Genomic DNA, 21,196 nt, shown 5'->3' with positions numbered 1-21,196 from the left:
TACTGATGGGTTCTCAGTTGATGCTTTCATGTGTTTGCTCACTGATCTGGTGTTTGGGTGGCAGCATCTAGTTCAGTAGACATGTAGGCTTGTTAGTGCACTTCTGCCATCACGTTTCTCAGCTCTTTCCCAGTTTCAGTGCCTACTTGGCATATGGCATGGACACACACACTGTGCTGCTTAACTACAGCAGTACACTCAGGGAAATGTGTTGCTAGTTGATTTCCTTGTTGTAAAATCATAGTGCATACTTTCACAAACTAATTACCTATACAACACCACTCATTAGGTGATAGTCCTGTGGCACCCCCACCACATAGGTGAGTTTTTCTTTAAGTGTTGCAACATGGCTTTCAGAGACATTTGTTTCTAAATTTGTAATTGTTGGGGTACTAAACTATGAATATCTTCCTTTTCAATATTAATTAAAAGTTTAAAAATTAAATTTAAAAAGCAAGTAGGCGGGCTGGAGAGATGGCTCAGCGGTTAAGAGCACCCGACTGCTCTTCCAGAGGTCATGAGTTCAATTCCCAGCAACCACATGGTGGCTCACAACCATCTGTAAAGAGATCCGATGCCCTCTTCTGGTGTATCTGAAGACAGCTACAGTGTACTTATATATAATAAATAAATAAATCTAAAAAAAAAAAATAAAGCAAGTAGGCATCTATATGTTCACACATGGTAGCCCATCCTAGATGTAATCATATGATAGCTTTTTTTCCCAGTATTCTGTTGTAACTTTGAAATACCTTTTATTTTATGCTTTGTTTCTTCTTAAACCTGCCATGGATTCAGACTGTTAAGAGTCACTGGCAGGTACCATTAGGAAAAGGATTGGACATTTTTTTTTTTTTTTTTGGTTCTTTTTTTCGGAGCTGGGGACCGAACCCAGGGCCTTGCTCTTCCTAGGCAAGCGCTCTACTCTACCACTGAGCTAAATCCCCAACCCCAACACTTTCTAATATGCTAGGAAAAAGGTGTTATTAGTTCCTAGAGACTGGTATTTTACATTGTTTGGAATATATTCAGACATTTCAGTTGGTGTTTTTCCAGAGAAAATACATAATTAATCCTGTAGAAGAGAAAATTAATCCAAAGATAACATCCTTGTACAAACCAGTTTCATACGTCAGAGGTGCCATATGAGTGTAACTTATTATTATGACGACGATGATGATGAGTTCAGGCTGTGTGTTTCTTTCCAGAGAATGTCATGTTCTTTTTCAGACTACAGAATAGAGATAGATCTACTCCATATAACTGGGAATGGTCTGTGAAATTAGTGAAACTTTTCTTACACTTACATTTTCGTTTATATCTGAGCTATGTTCTGCCTTCCTGTATATGTGAAGCAAAAACTACCAATCAAAAAGAACTACATTGTAACCCTGTTAAATTCTGCAGTCATTCTCTTATTAGACTTTAGTGAAATCTATTTGCCATTGTCATTCAAAATTTGAGATACAAGTACAACATGTTCTTGCTTGGCCGCTGTCAGATTGCCAAGACTGAAATTATGGTCTTCTGTAGCTGTTAGCAGCTAGAAAAGCTGCAGGTTGTCATTTCTAAAGTTTATATATTCTTCTAGTATATTTTAATCCACATGTTGACGTGTGATTTATTTGTATGTTTGTAGTACAAATAATAATTTCCCTTTATTCAAAGCTGTTGTTTATTCTAGGTCATTCATAAAGATTGTGTATCATGAAGTCATTGCTTTCTCAAGACCATTTATATATAGATTGGCGTGTTCACACACACACCCCCCACCCCGAAAGCCCTTTTTTAGAAAACCAGCATATATCAAGACAAATAAATAAACAGGAGAGGAACCCCCTCCCCCACCATGAGGTCCATGTGGGCCCTTAACTACAATGTATTACCAGAACTTTATAGAAAATCAGATAGGGAAATGGAGAGATGGGTACTTACTGCCAATTTGTATCTCTTGTGAAGAAAATGTCTATTGAAAAATTTTAGTTGGATCTTATTTTTTATTGGAAAGATTTAAATGGTCCTTCTGTGTATGAATATTAGTCTGCTGGAAAGTAGGCATGTGACCTTCCCCCTTTCTGTATACTATCATTTCACTTTATTAGTAGCATCATTTACAGGCTGCACACTTTAGTTTTGGAGCGGTCTATTTATTTATTGCTGTTCTTCGTAGTTTGAACTTTTTGTGTTGTGTCTCCTACCCATTGGTTACCTGTTATCGTTTGATTCCTAGCTCTTCCAAGTACATTAAACTTTTGGCTCTTGCCTGGAGGTCTGTATTCACCTTGAGGTGATGTTCATAAGAGAACTGCAGACGTTGTTCACTTCATTCTTTTTTCATTTGATACCCAGTTGTCTTAATGCTAAAGTTAGAGTTATTCTTTTCCCATTGAATTGTCCTGGCACCCAGGTCAGATGTCAGTTCACTATAAATGTGTGGGCTTGTTTCTTACCCCTCATCTTTCTAATATTCTGTGTGCCTGTATGATTCGCTTGTTAATTCTATTGGCTTTTTCTGTCTTGCTTTTTTTTCTTTAAGCCAGCTGGGATTTTGATAGGGATTCTTGAGTTCGTAGATCAACCTGTAATCTTCAACGTTGGAAATATAGCCATGGTTGGGGTGTGTACCTGTGTGTATGTGTGTGTGTGTGCGTGAGTGTGCTTGTGTGTGTATCTTTGTGTGTGTGTGCGTGTGTGTGTATGTGTGTGTGTGTATGTGTGTGTGTGTATGTGTGTGTGTGTATGTGTGTGTGTGTGTGTGTGTGTATGCGCACTTGTGTGTGTCTATCTTTGTGTGTATATTCAATAAGGTTTGAGGATGTTTCCTAGGCTGCTCTTCACTCATGAATTCATGTTGTTACCTTCAAGTTCTGGGACGACAGATTGTCCTCCAAATTCTGTAATATTGCCATAGAACAATATTGTTTCACACTATGAATGTGGGATAGCTCTTCATATATTTAGATCTTTAATTTCTTTTTAATTATGTTTTATGGTTTAAAGTGTACAGCCTTGTACTTTATAAACACTTAATGCTATTTGAATACATTCTTCTGTTAGACTTGTTTGCAGTATCTAAAGTCTTATTGTTCTTAAGATTTTGTTGCAAATATATGGTTTCTACTTGTAATAGCTACACTGATGGTTTTGGGGTTTTTGTTTGTTTTGTTTTTTTTCTTTCTTGTTTTAATTGTGTTTGCTTTTTCTTTAGGACCTTGGCTGTGGGAAAATTTCATCTGTTGTGGTAAGTGAGGAGAGAGACAATTTGTTTGAGAGCTGCCAGCAGGATCTCCTTTCTGAAGACAAAGAAAAGGCTCTCAGCAAAGTTCAGGTAAGGCAATAAAATAAAGCAAAGCTCTAAGGGCTACAATCTCCAGTCTTAGCCGCTTGGGAGACTGAAGCAGAAGGATTACAAGTTCCAAGTCAGCCTTGGATTCAGAGCGAGTTCAAGACCAACCTAAACAATTTTGTGAGAACTTATCCCAAAACTAAAAGCAGGACTGAGGTAGCCCAGTGGTAGAATGTTTGTCTTTTATGCATGAAGTCTCGATTCAGTCACCAGTAATGCAAAAAAGTGTTCTTTAAAAAGTTTGACTTTGATTAAGGATTTATATTGACTCGGGCTATTTTGAAGTTCATCTTTTATCCTAGTTTTGTTTGATTATGATATCATTTAATATTATTTTAGGACTCATAGGGAAAAAGATCTAGATTTTTCTTACCATCTAACAGTCTCTGTTTTTGTTTATATTTCCTTTCAGAAAGTAAAATTCAAAAATCCATTATCTGTTGTAATAAAGGAAGATGAAGGAAAGCAATTGTATCCCCATAGCCTTCAGCCTGTTCTTCCAGAAGCCCAGGGTTATTTTGTAGAAGTTAAAAGCTGCCTTCCGGAATCTCAGAGTGATGTGATAGATGTCCAGGCTGTTGAGCCTAAAGCTTCAAGAATTGAACCTAAAGAGCCAGGTGGTGAGCCTGACACCCAGGCCGCTGGAATGGAGTTTCAGACCACAGAGCCAGACGGCCAGGCTGTGAAGACGGAAATTCAGGACACTCTTAAAGTCCAGACTGTTGAGCTAGACGGGGATACTGAGCTGGAAGCCCAGGATTCTCTACCCTCACACCAGGCCTTTCTATCCAGAGACCAAGATTTTCTGCTCAATTGTCAATACCAGGATTCTTTACCCAAAGATCACTGTGTTCTCCCTAATTATCAGAATGTTTTACCTAAATACCAGGACCAGCATTTTCTACCTGTAACCCAGGAATTTCTACCTACAAACCAACTTGCTTTACCCAAAGAACAGAATCATCCACTCAAATGTCAGAAGCAGGATCTCCCACCTGAAGACCAGTTTCCCCTGCCCAGACATCAGTATATTTTACCTATATATCAGGACCGAAGAGATCCACATGTTCTTCCTAAATGTCAGGATCATGATGTTCTTTCCAAAGCCCAGAACTATCTACACAGTTATCAGGAGCAGGATCTTCCACTGCAAAGTCAGGTAAGACAGAGCAGTAGGAAGGGAACACGACCCATGTGACTCTCAGTTTGCAGCAGGATCTGCAAGGATCCCTCTGCAGCTGGTGTAGAGATTCCTACTGCAAATGGCAGTTTCCTGACTGATTCTTTCCAAAACTGTGGGGTTCTTACAAAATGTTAACAGTAATGTCAGCAGTATATTTCATCTATCTGGGAGATTTATGTATAAAAATATAATTCTTTATTAGGATAAAGATTTCTGGCAGCCATCATCTGCTTTGGCAGCTGGAAGTTGGAAAGAGGCATGTCCCACAAGTTCCCAGTTGTATCTTTCAACACAGGTTCCAGGTCAGTTTTCAGCGAGAGATCATTTAGAGGTGAAGGAAGAAGGAGACGTGTGGAGGACAGCACTTGGCCAAATTCTCACCCAGGCCGACAGTCTAAGCTAACCTGTTATTCTTAACTCAGCAATCAGCACATTGTATTTGCTCTTTTTAAAGCAAACATGGAGAAGCCAGAATCAGTTCTGAGAGATAGACAGGGAGTGAGGCACTTGCTCTGATGTCTGTCAAGATCTCTGTGGGTGCTAACAGGTCTCCATCAGCAGCAAGGTAGAGCAGAAAAAGGACAAAGACTAGCAGAAACTTAACTGCTTGGGGTTTAACTTGGATCTTCCAGGACTCTCAGCTGAACTTTAGAACTGACAAAAAAGGGCTACCTGCCATTATATTTCATATTACTCTGAGTTTAAAAATTACCTCGAGGTTTTCACCTGTTCTAAATATCATTTCTGTCATATTATTCTGCTACACAATATATTTTTTTTTCTTTTAGGAGGTAAACTTTAAGGAGCCATTCTTTGATATAACAGATGGGAAAGGGAGAGAAATGTTTTTTCTGGCGAGTTACCAGTATCTACCTCCCAAACCACAAGTCTAAGACTTTATCAGAGACAAAGTAGGGCAGCATGACATTAGTGGGAATGGAGTTCTAAGTTCTACTAGAATGGCACTCTGCTTTAAGAAGGATGCACATAGGGTGTGAACCCTCAAGAATTCAGTTCTTGGTGGTCTCTTTTTCTGTTCTGTCTTGCACCTAGTGGTAATATGACCCTGTTTTATTTAGTAAACCAGGTAACTCAAATAAATTGTCCCACTCAAAAGGCAGTTAAACTGTTTCAGTTTACCAGGATTAATCTCTGTTGCTGGCTCCCATAGTGTTCTCACAAACTCATTGCCCTGACATGAAGAGGATGAAAAGTAGTAGCTGACCTTAAGCTGTTTTAAGGTTTGCTGAGTTTGTGGTCTCTTATTTGTGGTTTAGGTTTAAGAATTAAAATGGAAAGGATTGGATTAAGAGTGTAGCATTGTCACTGGTTCTAGACATCAAGATTTCCATGGAGTTCTCACTGAAGCAATTTTACAGTCATGCAAGATCTTGACTAGCTTATTACTCTATGCAGGATGATGATTGTTATGTTATTATTGCCATTGTTATTGTCTTTGTTATCTTTTAGGACATATTTCTCAAGCAACCATAACTTTTATAAGGGGTGAGGTAAGGAGTTGCCTCTTGAGTGTCCTCATTATGCTTCACCTCAGATTCAGAACCAAGTCTTCCTTAGAGAACAGGTAGAGAGAATCTATAGAATGAGGGCCATATAACCTCTGAGAAAGAAAAAACACCATTACTTCAGTCAAGATTTATCAAGCTAGCTTTTATGTGGAATACATAGACTTAAGGCTAAGAGGAAAATGTATAGGTATTTTGAAATGTGCTAAAACAATCTGTGGTTTGCTTTAAAATACTCCTAAAAAATGTTGGAGAAGATACTGGAGAGATGACTCAGTGGGTTTAGAGCATTGGCTGTCTTCCAGAGGAATCAAGTTTAGTTCCCAGCACTCACACTGGCTCACAACCTCCTATAGCTCCAGTTCCAGAGAATCCAATGTCCCCTCTGACTTCTGCAGGCACATGTGTTCTGTGCAGTCATACACACAGGCAAAGCTTACACATGAAAAACACACATAGAAAATAAATTTTAAAAAAAGTTGGAAAAGTCATAGATGAAAAAATAAAGGTTGCTAGTAAGGGCGCCATGAAGGATTCATTACATTAGTTTGTTCCTACTTCATGGTGAGTTTGGAAACTTTTGTGAGACACAGACACACATACAACACACATCCTCTGTTCTGTCATTAGTCTTGGATTTTCTCTTGTAGTATAATGAACTCATTTCTGTTGAGACACTTTGTAGTTCCTTTTGATCAAGTGTATCGGACAGACTTTATCTGGAGAGAAATGGAAGATTGCACAAGGTGCTGCTTTGGAAGACTGTGCTCATGTTTCACACAGTATTTGAGACCTAACCTTTGCGGGAGAATGAGTAGAGATGGAGGTAGTGAAGAGCGTTCTGCAGAGAGCAGAGTGCTTAGATCTGGGCTGGAGACTTGACAGGCACTGCAATAATTGCTTCAGTGTACACTGTTAAGGTCAATAATAATGAGCAAAGAACAGAAACAGGCTGCCTTTTGTTCTGTTTGCCATTCTGATCGATTAACACTACTACCGTCCTCATCATAAGCTTTAATCGCTGCTGTAGATGTCATCCTTGTGTTTGGTGATTTATATTGATATTTATATTGTCTCACAGTACAGGAACTATGAGCTGGCATTGCATATTATAGGTGGAAGATGGCAAAAGGCATTATATCCAGAGTACTATGGATTATATGAGATCCAGGACTCACACTCTGCCAGAAAGCAGGGAGAGTGGTGTTTAGTACAGGTGGTGTAAGCACTGGGAAAAACTACTATCCTCATTAACCACATCTTAAAAATGATAGCGACCTTCATGAAGCATTAACAATAGGCCAAACGGTTTTAGAGCCTTGTATTCATTATCTTACTGAGTCCTTAAAATAACCTGGGAGGTAGATACTGATGTGATCCTTGTCTCATAGGTAAAATTTACGATTGTTTTACAGATGGTGCCAAGATTGATAGTGACGAGAAATATCTCTACTTTTATGGTATATAACAGATCAGAGCATTCTGGCTTATTTAGATTACATGGGGTTATGACAGAAGCCTTAGTATTTTCACTATTATGTCCCCATTTACACAATTTGATGTGTGTTTTCAGAGCCAGCAGCCATCTGTTAGGACAGCTGAAAGGTGGCAAGAGGATTTGTATCTCAGTGGCCATGAATGTCTTCCACCCAGACAACGGAGAGACACGTGCAGCAGGCGACAGGTAGGGCAGACCACAGAGTATATATGCTGCTGGAGATGTCTTACTAAGCAGGGAGGCTGATCAAAAACCACATTGTTGTAAACATTATCTTAAAGCTTGTGCCAGAACTTTTTAGGGTACCATTGGTCAAGTTTGAGTATACTGAACTAAGATCGCTAGTGTTTAAAGAAATATCACAAGGCTGTGATCTTAAACACATTTCTGCTAAAATTCTACTACCCTCTATATTGTTTCTATTTGTGGTTTTATGAATTATTTTAGAATAAAAGGCTCTAGGTGACTAGTAGTGTTAGGGTGCCTGAAAAAGATCAACAAATTTCCTCTTGGTCTCTTTAAAGGAGTCAAAATGATAGGAAGTAGATGTGGGCTGCGGCTTCTGCTGAATGGCTGCTCTTTGCGACTTTTAGTTTGGGCCTGCAAGGTTGGCCTACGATGTACCGTCATAGCTTCTTCAATGTTGTCATCTGTATAGTCTGAAGGACCTGAGGGACGAGGCCTTTTATCTGTTTTTTCTGTCTGTTATAGTTTAGATTTAGTGTCCACAAAGGCTCATTTGAAGGCTTGGTCTCCAGATGGTGGTGCTATTGGGAAGTGATTGGATCATGAAGGAACCGACCTCATAAATGGACTCTAGGAGGTGGAGACTAGTGTAGAAGATCTTCACTAGGCATGTGTCTTGGAAGAATGTACCTTTTTCCTGGCCTTTGCCTGTCTCACTCATTCCTGTCCATGTGAAATGTATCATTTTGCTCTACTGCATGCTCCTGCCATTATGATCTATCTTACATAATCCTATAACATGGTCCCAAGAACAACACATTCATGTGACCTTAGGCTCAGATCTCTGAGACTAAGCCCACACAAGTCTTTAAAGCCTCCCTTAGTTTACTTCAGGAATTTTGTTGCATAAAGAAAATCAAAAGTTGGGCATGGTGGCATACATCTTTAATCACAGCACTTGAGCTGTGATTTACATAGCTGGTTTACATAGACCCTGTCTCAAAAGAGAGAGAGAGAAAGGGGGGGGGGGAGAAGAAGAGGAGGAGGAGGAGGAAAGGAAGGAAAGAAGGAAGGAGGAAGGCAGGAAGGAAGGAAGGAAGGAAGGAAGGAAGGAAGGAAGGAAGGAAGGAACCAAAGCTTTCACAATTATTACTGCTATTACTAGTTATAAATATTTATTTATTTTTGCCAATGTTATCTAATCTGACTGTATTAGAGCAAGAGTGGTTTCTTGGATATATATTCTACATTTATTTTTTCTTGTAGACTCTTGTGCCATTAATTATCTTATATCATGGATGCATCTTAAACTATTTCCCTTGTAGAGATGTTCTCAAGTGTTTTCTATTTAAACAGACAAACAAAAACCCAAAACTACTTTGGAGTAGAGAGATATGATCATTGGTAATGAGCTTGCCTAGCATGCACAAGGTCCTTGCTTCCTTCCCCAGCACCACAGAAACAAAATGAAAATAAAACTCCTCTTGGGTTCTATAGACAGTGGTTTTGAAGATTCATAATTCTTCATGATACTCATATTTTTTTCCTAATTGGGATCTGCAAATAATTTTAGTGGTCATAACAACCAGGTTTTTTTAAAATGTTAACTAGCTCCTTTTTATTCCCACTGACTTAGATACATAGGCAGTTTCTCAGTCCTCACCAATACCCTTGAACCTGAATGCTGTTTAGAAGGTTCCTAGGTCCGTTCTTGTTAAGTCAGTGGACACTGGGCTTCAGTGTGCGGCTGGCCTTCTGCAGCATTGGAGTAGGACACTGCTTCTTCCTGAACCCTTCCCCTTTGTGATTCTCTCCTAGAGTTTTGATCACTTTTGCTCAGCCTTCCTCTTTACTGAATTTGTTTTCTGCTAGTGTGCTGTATTCTAAAAATTACTAAACCGTCTCAGTTTCTTCCTCCCTCCCTCCCTCCCTCCCTCCCTCCCTTTCTCTCACCCTCTCCACCTCTCCCTTACCATCTCCGTAACATTTACTTCTGTGACTTCAGCTACCGGATATTGTATTTTGATGATTTTGAAATGTAGTTAGGAATACCCAGTGACTGTCTCAAGACTTCTGAGTGCTCATTCCAGATCAGTTACTTTACCCACTTAACTGTGCAAGGTGCAACCCTGGGGATTATTTTCATATCCCCTCTGTACCTTGATATTAGGTCCTTTTTCAATTAGAAAATTTTATTATTATTGTGTGCTGTGGCATGATGTAATGTGGTTCACATTCCATGGAGTGCATGTGTAGAGGTCAGAGAACAGTTTGTTAGAGTCAGCCATCATTAGCTTCACTGTCACCTTGACCCACCTGAGAAGAAGGAGCCTCAGCTGAGGAATTGCTTCCGTCAGACCAGCTTGCGGGCATGTATGAGGAGAATCTTCTTATTTGCTATTTCCGGTAGGAGGGCCCAGTTGATGTGGGTGATGCTACTCATGGTGAGGTGGTCATGGGTTATATAAGGTAGGTAGATGAGCAAACCAGGGGAGGTGGGGCCATGGAAGCAGCTTTCCTCCATGGTCTCTGCTTCAGTTCCTGATTTAGGTCCTGCTTTAGCTTCCCTCAGTGGTGGGCCATAATCTGTGAGCCAAATAAACCCCTTCCTTTCCTAAGTTGCTTTTGGTTAGTGTTTATCCATCACAGCAATGAAGAACCAAACTAGAATAGCAGGCAGTCTCCTACAGCTCCTTGAGTTTCAGGAGTCAAACTCAAGTCTCTAGGCTTGTTCAGCAAACACCTTTCCTTGCTAAGTCATCTTGCCTTCTTAGATCCTCTTGATGAGACAGATTGGGACGGTTTCACATTATACTTTTCTATTCTTGTCGCCATCATTTTAGCTCAGGCCCCTGCTGTTCCTTAACTGGTCTTCTAATTGATGCCCAGTGTCTACCTCCACTTTGTCTGATCTAGGAAACTGACTTCTTGGCTTTGACTTTTCTGTTCTGTTTCAATTTATCTTTCACAATACAGTCAGACAGAACATGTTATTTATAGATGCCAATTTAATTTTAGTATTTGCAAATTGATCCATTAGGAGGATTCAATTCAATAAATTTTTCAATGCAAAATTTTAAATGCAGAAGTATGGACAGAGTAAAGATCAAAGTTGCCTTTCCATGTTCTATTTCCTCAGCCTTTCCTTTTCCCAGAAATACCTACCATCAACAGTTTAAAGCTCATCATTCTAGACCATTTAATTTGCGTACACATGCATATATGTGTGCATAGAAATGTATTTTTTTAAGATTTATTTATTTTATGTGAGTACACTGTAGCTGTTCAGACATACCAGAAGAGGACATCAGATCCCATTACAGATAATTGTGAGCCACCATGTGGTTGCTGGGACTTGAACTCAGGATCACCGGAAGAGCAGTCAGTGCTCTTAACCACTGAGCCATTTCTCCAGCTCCTACAAATGATTTTTTTATTGGATTGTGTATCACATATATTTTTATATAATGACATTATATATCGATTATTCAGCTTTTTAAACTTCAACTATTGAACTATGATACTATATTTATTTTCATGTGTTATAGGAATATGTAAATATTTATACCCTCTTAGATGTGTTCTTAACTTCTTTTTTTTTTAGTATTTATTTATTATGTATATACATCATACAGCTTTCTGCCTGCATGTATGCATGCCTAAGGGCCAGAAGAGGGCAGCAGATCACAATACAGACGGTTGTCAGCCACAATGTGGTTGCTGGGAATTGAATTCAGGACCTGTGGAAGAGCAACCAGTGCTCTTAACCTCTGAGCCATCTCTCCAGCCCCTGCTCCTAACTTCCCATGTCTGTGTCTTCTTTTCATTTACCCACTGGAAGCCAGTAGCAGGACACTGCTCCAAACTCACCCCCTGCCCCAGATTATGATGAACAGAAATGTATGCAGGCATTATCACAAGTGCCTGGAAAATAGTTTATCCATAGACAAGTTTTAAAAGGAGAAAATCTTAAAAATGAATGGGGGGAAGGAATAGTGAAATATGAAGAAGTAATTCTTTGTATCTTATAGTTTGAAAACCTTATAAAACATTTAAAATAAAATGTATGCATTAATCCATGGGTAAACTCTTGTGAAATGTTTAAACAGTGCTTGATGTATGCGTACCTGAAAAACCCTGTGGTCCCAGAATACATGGATGTTTAAAACATGGAACAAAATTTGCCGTGTAAACCATTTTTATTTATAATATATTTTTGAGTTCTTGAAACAGTCTTCATATATAGCATATATAGCCCATATTAGCCTTGAACATGAAATCTTACCTAAGTCTCTGACTATTGGAAATTAAAGGTATCAGCAACCAATCAGCTCATTTTAAACATTTTCAAATATATACTCCAGTGGCAGTAAGTGCCTTCACAGTGTTGGACAGCCTGCCAACTGTCTGTCTTTACAACTTTTTTTTTCTTTTTTCTTTTTTTTTCGGAGCTGGGGACCGAACCCAGGGCCTTGCGCTTGCTAGGCAAGTGCTCTACCACTGAGCTAAATCCCCACCCCACAACTTTTTTTATGATAAAGTTTGTTTTTCTCCTTTTTGTTTTTTAAGATTTATTTATTTATGTATTTGAGTACACTGTTGCTGTCTTCAGATACACCAGAAGAGGGAATCAGATTCATTATAGATGGCTGTGAGCCACCATGTGGTTGCTGGGAATTGAACTCAGGACCTCTAGATGAACAGACAGTGCTCCTAACCACTGAGCCATCTCTCCAGCCCAAACTTTTTTAACCATATATATTTGGAACTGTACTAATTAAACAAAAGCCTGCCACTCTCTCCTCCTGCACCATCCTGCTTCCAGTGTCGGAGGAGTCTGAGTTTCTCCTGGGGATCAGCTTCATAGAATATTTGTCCTCTAGTGACTGTCCTGCCTCACTTAGCATAATGCTATAGCATAGAACAGTATTTTCATTTTAAAATCTTTAATTGTGTGTGTGTGTTATATTTTATTCACCCATTAATGTACACTTGGGTTATTCGTGAATAAGCATAGGTATAAACATAGGTATAAACATTGAAATGTCTTTTTCTGCTGCTGATCCAATAACTAAAGAGTTAGTGATGGGAGAAAAGCTTGCTTGTTTGTAAGTTAGCAAGTATGAGATGGAAGGCTTTTCACACCAAGGTCCATCTTGCAGAGGTTACAAGCTGGAAAGTTTACATGGCGGTTCTGGGGGTCTAAATTTAGCTGTAGCCAGGTGAGCTCTGGACTGATGATTAATTTTATGTGTTTGTGATGGGAACTCAGGGCCTCATGCATGCTGGGCAAGTGTTCTACTTTGGGGCTCTACCCCTAGCCTGACAGTTCTTATAGTAATTGACTGTGTTCTGTGGTTCTGGTGCTGTCCATAGGTCACCAGGAATACCAGGGATTCCTGGTCCCTGTAAACCAGGATGCTGATGAGTAGGAAGTTGTCCTGCCAGTGGCTTTCTTGGATGTTTTCCCTTACTTTTCTTTGTAGGCAAGGCTGATGGCAGGGTTAAATATTTGGAAAGTGGGTCATAAAGGAGCAAGGCAAAGCAGACACAATGAACAATAGATTTGTGCTGTCGTTAGGACATAACAACAACATATTAACCCATGAAGTTTCAGTTAACAGACTTATTGTACAAGTGACTTAGCCTGCCTACTTTGAGGTCTCTAATATTTCTGATCTCTGGGACAACAACTTAAAGGAGGAAACATTTATTTTGGTTCATGATTTGACAGGTTCACTCCATAGTATGTTGGGCAGAATGTCATTGTGGCAGCGATATATGAGGGGGTTCAAGTCATGGTGGACAGAAAGAGAGGAAGGGCTGAGGACCCACACAACCTTCACTGTCACATTCCTAATGGGCTACTTCCTTCAACTCAGCCTGACTTCCTAAATGCTCTAAAGCCTACCAAAATAGCACCAATAGCTGGGAACCAGGATATGGACATCTGTGAGAACAGGAGAGCATGTCATTGTCTAAGCATACCTGCTTTGAAAATCTCTTCCATTTCCTATGTTCCCTTTTTACTCTGTGAGTGTCCTTTCATATGCAAATATTAATGTAGTCCAATTTGTTTTTCTTAATGTTACCTATATTTTTTGTATCATATCCATGAATTGCCAAATCTGGTGTTCCATAGCTTTCCCCTCTTCTAGGCATGTATACGAGAATTGGTTTGTTTTCTTACATTGTTTACATCTCTTGATCTGATTCATGTTGTGTTGGTTTTTGTAAATGGTATATGCTAAAGGCTGGGCTTCATTTTTTTTGTATGTGACTAGCCATTTCCCTAATACTGTTTGTTGAAGAGATTGTCTTTTCCCCATCGAATGGTCTTTGCTTCCTTACCTAGAGCATTTGTCCATATGTACCATGACTTACTTATAGTCATTTAGTTAGTATATATTTTGTAATTGTTTTACATGTTTCTGTGTAAAGGACTTGATTTAATTTATATAGGTAGTTGAGGATATAACCCAATAGTAGAATATTTGTTTCATGTGCACAAACTCCTGGGTTTCAGCCCCAGAACCACAAAAAGAAAATATATGTGGTTGATCCTTAACATTGATCTCAGCCAGCAGCATCATGACTCAAACCTGAATAAAACTTATTTCACATGTATTTTCTCTGTGAGACACATAGCATCCCCTACCCACTGCACACACATGTCTCTTGTGTTAGAAATTGAATCCACACCACAACCTTTCTATGCTTAGGAGTGATAATATATGTGCCATATAATAGGGGGTTCATGTTACCAGAGAAATTACCAACACAAAAACACATTAAATTTGTCACCAAGTAGACTGCAGAAAAGATGCATGTTTATGTCACAAGAGCTGAAACAGCCCCAGCAGGGAAGTGCATTCTTTTGTTACTCAAATCTTTCGTGTCTCTGTATGTTTGCAGAGAACTCCATGAGGCCTGTGAATAAGGGTTACATACAGGTTTGAAGGAGTGTAATTTGTGACTGTGATGGTGAGGACAGATGTACAGGTCAGTATCTTGTGAGTGCTCACAGGGCTGACAACCAGCACAGTCGGTATGAGGAGGGCACTTTTATCACTTCCAAAGGATTTGGTGCCTGGAGCGGTCTGCTTCCATAGTTCTCCCTCTAGTACTGCAGAGCAGTAGTTTTTAAAATAAGGGAGTGTAAAGCAGTTTCTTTCTATTTAGAAGTTGGAAACTGTTGCTTGGCTTGCAAGTGCTTAGGTAGGTAGACCAACTAACATTGAGACTTTTCTAGAAGATGCAATAGGTAATCGGCCCGTTTCCCCCAGGCCATACCAGACAGACACCTGGAGAGGGTTCACGGAGCTTTGGCAGTTTTGTCACGTGTTGTCATTGGACTTTCCAGCAGCTCTGTGAGGAGTATCGGTCAGGACCGAGCACTGAACAGCAAGCTCTGCTGCCATTTCAGTCTGGAGTGGATCAAGAAGAAGACAAAAAAGAGGTATGCGATGGCGCTGCTTCTGAATCCTGTGTGAAGTTGGAAGGAGCTCGCTAGTCTAACTCATTAGAGCAACAGACTCCGGGGCTAGGGAGAGCTCAGCAGCTAAGGCGCAGGCTGCTTCCTGAGAGAGCCTGAGTTCAGTTCCCAGGCCCTACATGGTGGTGCACAAGCACCTACGGCACAGTCTCGGACAGTCTGATGCCTTCCTCTGGCCTTGGTGCGTGCTGCACGCACTTGCTATACAAGCGTACGTACATGCAAAACACTTTGCCAACATGCACAGGAGAAGTGCAAGATTCGAATAATCCAAAATGCATGTTGCCTGCTGGGACATATAAAAATCAATAAATAGTTTTTAAAAATGAAAAAAAAATCACAAATGCCAAAGATGTTGTCAGTATAATATGCTTAACTTCCCTTATAGGCTCTTGGGATTTAATCTGCATTTGTGTGAAATCAAAGATTCGATGGTGAATTTCTAGCTGTCATATTTGTCACTATAACTTACGTAAGGGAATACTTTTATGGCTTCTCTGGTCCTTCAATGAAAAGGTAGTTTAAACTAACAGTTTTAAATCCTGGCTGGTCATGTGCCAGTTTCTAATGGGAAACATTCCCCTGATGCTGCTTCAATAATAAGAGTCCCTCTTCAGATTAAGATTCTTTTACCCAAGTGTATGTGTAGATGTCATCTCTGAATAGCCTGTGTCCTTGAAAGAGAATATGTTAATCCAGAGGTATAAACAGGTCCTGCAGTGTAGGAAGAAGCACTTGCTTTTATTGTGCTCATTCTGTTTATGAGCATGATACTCTGCTAGACTTCATCTCTTTTGCACTTCTCCTTATCATGTGTGGCTGGCTTGGAGTATATTTTTGTGATGTGATTTTGGTCTTTACAAGTTAAATGGGCTATTGTTCTATTATAGAATACCTCCCTTCCTTTCTCTGCGGCCCTGCTTTTATGATACTGCTTGAGAGCACAGAGTAAATATAGTATGTACCTTATTGTGTCGAATATAACAATTTCCTAGGTACTGTTGACAAGTGGACTATACTAAGGGCAATCTGATACACGTGTGTGTGTGTGTGTGTGTGTGTGTGTGTGTGTGTGTGTGTGTGTGTGTGCTCAGATCGTATTAACTATTTCAGCTTTTACTAAGGGTAAACTAAATTTTCATTTTTACTGATTTGTCTATTAACAAAGTAGCTGCGTACTTGAAAATAGCCTTGTTGTCAATCTAGAAGGAAGTTAATGGTTTTATCACATATAACTTCATTATCTGAAAGTTTTCTTCTCTTTAGAATAAAAATATTACCCTTCTTTGCAAAGTTGTCTCAATAGGCTTGATAATTTTAACTTCTTTCCCTTAGCGTCAGAAGCAATATCTGAGACACAGAAGGATTTTCATGGATATTGAAAGAGAACAAGTGAAAGAACAGAACAGACAAAGGGAGCAAAAGAGGAGGGCTGAAAAGTAAGTTCTTTGGTTCTCATTCTGAGACTTGAATGACCAGTTAGGGTAATGGAATGCTTACTGACACCAAGGACTAGAAATGACCACATTTGGGCTTGTGGTGTAGCTCAGTGGTAAAACATGGCGCCCTGGGTTCAGTCGCCAGCCAACACACCATTCACTACCCCAAAACTAAAAAATAAAATTAAATCTATAAAAAGAGGGGGGTAGGGGAGGAGGAGCAATAATCAGGCAGTAGTTTTTCTTGTTTTCTTTCTTGGAACATATTCACTTTGTAGGAACTCATTATCTAGACCAAGCTAACTCCAAACTTGTAGTCATCTTCCTGCCTCTGTGTCCCAAGAGCTGGGATTACAGGTGCACTACCATGTCTTACTTGTGTGATTTTTTTTTAATAAACTTAATTTTTTAGAACAGTTTTTAAGTTCATATTAAAATTGAGTGACAGAGTAACCTCCAAATAACCTCCTGCCTCCAGACGTGTGCAGCTTTCCCATGAGTACCATGTTATATCTGATGAGTGTGCACCAGCACACTAGTACCCAGAGTTCATGGCGTGCACCAGCACACTGGTACCCAGAGTTCATGGCATGCTGTATAATTCCTTTTTGGTGTTGTATATTCAAGTATATAGTGATGAAATGTGTCACACATAGCATACAGTTATTTCCATTGCCCTGAAACCTGTGCTTGGCCATTTCCTCCCCCTAAGGCCATCACTCTCTCTCTCTGTGGTCTCACTTCCTCCAGTGTGTATGTAAGCTTTTCAGGTCCGTTTCTTATGGTTAGTGGTATGCATTTAAGGTTCTTGCATTTCCTTTTCATGTTTCCATAGTTGTTTCTTTTAAAAATGTATTGTGTGTATGGAGGGGTACCCACACCCGTGGAGGTCAGAAGACAGCCTGTAAGAGTCAGTTTTCTTCTATCCTAAGGATCAAAAACAGGTTGTCAAGCCTGGCAGCAAATCCTTTTACTGGTTGATCCAGCTTATTGGCCAAATAGTTGTTTTAAAAAATGTTTAATTAAAAAAAATTAAATAGTAGTGTACCTTCTTGATGTTTAACTGTCTTAAGTGTCCTCTGTCTGCTTCAGGCCGTCTTAGATGCTTATAAGATTTGGTAGCATCTGTACTGTACTGTACTGTACTGTACTGTACTGTAGCAACTGCTGTCGTAGCAGCTGCTGTGTGAACGAACTTTCCTGAGGGCTCATTTGGGTAAATGTGAAGTGTGCTTTCAAGGTCACGTTCAAAGTGTCCTTCATCTCTGTCAGAAACTTCCATAGTGTCTTCTACAGTGGCACCTTTGGCATTCCCACCAGCAGTGAGAGTTCCTGTTGCTCAGGTCCTTGTCAGCGTCTGGGGTGGTCAGGGTTGGGGTCTGCACATTCTAACGAGCATAGTCTAGCGGAGTGTGTCTCCCTGTCAGCATTCACCTCCCGATGGCCTGTGGCATGCAGTGCCCTCTCACATGTTCACTTGCCATCTGCTTATCTTCTTGGACTCTGTGTCTACGCAGAACAATCTCTTGTCTATTTTTTAATTGGGTCACTCGTTTTTAGTTTTTATTTTTATTGATTTTTTTTGTACAATATATTTTGATCACATTCTTTCCTCTCTTCAACTCCCCACCTCCCTATCCACCCAACTTTATATTCTTTCTCTTTCTCAAAACAAACAAACCTAAAAAATCAAAACAAACTAAAAAACACAAGAAAACCAACCAACCAAACAAACAAACCAAACAAAAAGTACACAGAAATCCCCGAAGTCTGTTTTTTGTTGGCCAACTATTCCTGGGCATGGGGTGGTTGTTAATACCCACTAACACTCCATTTGAAAAAAAAATCGGGTGGAGAGATGACTCAGTGGTTAAGAGCACTGACTGCTCTTCCAGAGGTCCCAGCAACCACAGGGTGGCTCACAACCATCTATCATGGAATCTGATGCCCTCTTCTGGTGTGGCTGAAGACAGCTACAGTTTACTCATATAAATAAATACATAAATCTTTAAAAAAAAAAAAAAAAGGAAAAATCTGGTTTTTCTTTTCCTATCAGGTATTAGTTGCAAATAGCTTTTTGGTTAGGTGTGGCACCATGTCCAAGTCCCTTTCTCAGTGATGGGATTTTCTAGTTTGAACCTGTGTAGGTCCTGTGCATTCTTTCTTGGTCTCTGAGTTCATATGTATACCAGCCTGTGTCTGGAAAATGGATTTTTCCTTAGAGTCCTACCCCCGACACCAACCTTTGACTCTTGCACTTTTTCTGTTTCCTCTACACATAGACCCTGAGCCTTAAGAGGGAGGGGAGCTTTGGTAAGCACATCCTGTTTAGGGTACACTGCTCCAAAGTCTCTCACTCTGCCCACTGTCCACTTCTGGGTCTCAACGTTAATTCCATCTACTGCAGGAAGAGCCTCCTCACGGGAGAACTGAGTGATTTCTACTCTATGGGTGTAACAGCATGTCATCATTTCTCCTTTAGCAGAATAGTAGTATTAGGCTCAGGATAAAATTCCTTTAGGTCTATGACCTATCTAGACTCGGGTTCTCAGCCACTTTAGCGGTATTGGGCATGGGTTCCATCTTGGACTGGGTCTTAAAACCCAATCAAAAGGCAGTTGGCTGCTCCCATGACATCTGTGCCACTATTGCTTCAGTATAGCTTGCAGCATCTGTTTAGCGTACAAAGTTTGTAGTGCATGATATTGATGCTTACTTTTCTCCTTCAGTAGCATGCCTAGTCCCTTTCAGTACCATGAGTGCAAACCAGGAGAGGAAGCACCAGTTCTGTTTCTCCATTTTCAGTGATACCACTTTTTTATTTTGACTTTTAAGAGTTTTTAATGTATATATTGAGTATAAGGTCTATGTAAAAATCTTTTAAAATACTTTCTTTCAGTCTCTGTCAAATCTCTTCATCCCTTTGACAGTGTCTTTTCAGAGCAAAAGATTTTAACGAAGTCTAATTTATCATTTCTGTGGATTAATTCTACCATATGCAAATCACCTAGCTTTGTCAGTTTTGTTATCTTCTAGGAACTACATGGTTTTACTTTATGTTTGGCTCTATAATTCATTTTGGGTGGGAATTGTTTTTGCTTTTTAAGGCAAGACCCAGGCTGGCCTGGAACTCTGTGTTTCTAAGAACTATCGTTGCTACTTCCTGCTCTTCTCAGTACTGAAAGTATGGTTCTTGATTGCACGGTGCCTGCCTTAGAAGTGCTTTGCTGCTGCTGCTGCTGCTGCTGGCTGCTGGCTGCTGTTGTTACTGTTGTTGTTACTGTTGTTGTTACTGTTGTTGTTGTTATTGTTTTACTGTTGTTGTTACTGTTGTTGTTGTTGCTGTTGTTTATTTTGCTTTGTGTCTTTTTGGAAACAGGATCTTGCAGGTAAACCCCGATTGGTCTTGAACTCATAATCTTTCTGTTTAAGGCACTGAAGCTCTGGGATTATAGATATGTGCCACCATGCCTGGCTGCACTGTTTGAGTGACGTTTTTATAAGTAATACAAAGTCTGTGTTTAATTTATTTTGCATGAAGATACTCTGATTTTTCCCAGCACCATTATTGAAAAGGCTGTCTTTTCTTCAGTATGTTCCTTTGCTCCTTTGTGGACGGTTAGTTAGTTACATTCATGTGCTTCTGAAATCTCTGTTGTATCCTTTTGACCACAGCCTTGATTGTTTTAGATGCTTATTAAGTCTGGAGCCTCAGCTCCCTGCCTTCATCCTTTCCTCTCAGATTGTTTCAGCTACCCTTTTACTCCACAAACTTAAGAATTAGTTGATTTGAGTCCTTAAGTGCTTTATAACTCTGTGTGTGTGTGTGTGTGTGTGTGTGTGTGTGTGTGTTCATGTGCACATATGCGCACGCATGCAGTCTTGCAAGGTATTTGTTTGCCTGGAGCTGAAGGTATAGGTGAGTACTGAGACCTGAACTCCAGGGATCTACAAGAGTAACACTTACTTGTAACCACTGGCCCATCTCTCCATCTCATTTCGTTTGTTTTGTTTTTCAATATTTAGGATATTTTATAGCACAGGGCATCCTCAAAATCTCCATGTAGCCAAATGTGGCCTTGAACTCCTGATCCTCCTGTCACTACTCCTGAATGCTGAAATCACAGGCTTAACCATGATTCTTTGGTAAACCCTGTATTTCTTTTCCTTTTTTTGGCCCTCATTAATTGACTTTAAGAGCATTTTTCCTTCTGTCTGAATATCCTAGTTCTTTCACAGTAGGAGTGTACAAGGACACAGGAAGTTTTTATGTGATACTCCCCTGGTCTCTGTGTGTATGTCATTGTCCATTCATACACACACACACACACACACACACACACACACACACACACACACACACTTCCAAGGTATATAACAATACTGATGACTCTGTTATCTGAAAGACACTTGGTAAAACGTGTAAAAGTGGGGAGAGAGAGATTGTATGTGTGTATGTGTGTGTATGTGTGTTGGGCTAGGTTTGTGGGTTCTGGAAAAAATCCTTATGAAGTTGTCGGGTG

General features: G+C 39.9%; 1 protein-coding gene across 6 annotated transcripts in view; it reads left to right on the top strand.

Moving 5' to 3' along the window:
* The window catches only part of Ccdc15 (coiled-coil domain containing 15), a 77,646-nt gene that overhangs the window by 23,479 nt on the left and 32,971 nt on the right, over positions 1-21,196 (top strand). For 3 of the 6 annotated variants that reach the window (NM_001191912.2, XM_087563080.1, XM_087563083.1), the window contains 5 exon segments: positions 3,209-3,328; positions 3,759-4,505; positions 7,629-7,739; positions 15,103-15,198; positions 16,570-16,673. In NM_001191912.2, coding sequence (NP_001178841.1) covers positions 3,209-3,328; positions 3,759-4,505; positions 7,629-7,739; positions 15,103-15,198; positions 16,570-16,673 — 1,178 coding nt within the window. 6 annotated transcript variants of the gene reach the window in all.

This window comes from Rattus norvegicus, chromosome 8, assembly GCF_021556685.1.
Source record: "Rattus norvegicus strain SHRSP/BbbUtx chromosome 8, alternate assembly SHRSP_T2T, whole genome shotgun sequence".
In the NCBI taxonomy this organism is placed as follows: domain Eukaryota; kingdom Metazoa; phylum Chordata; class Mammalia; order Rodentia; family Muridae; genus Rattus; species Rattus norvegicus.
The sequence above is the reverse complement of the archived record's forward strand: the minus strand, read 5'-3'. Positions and strand labels throughout refer to the sequence as shown.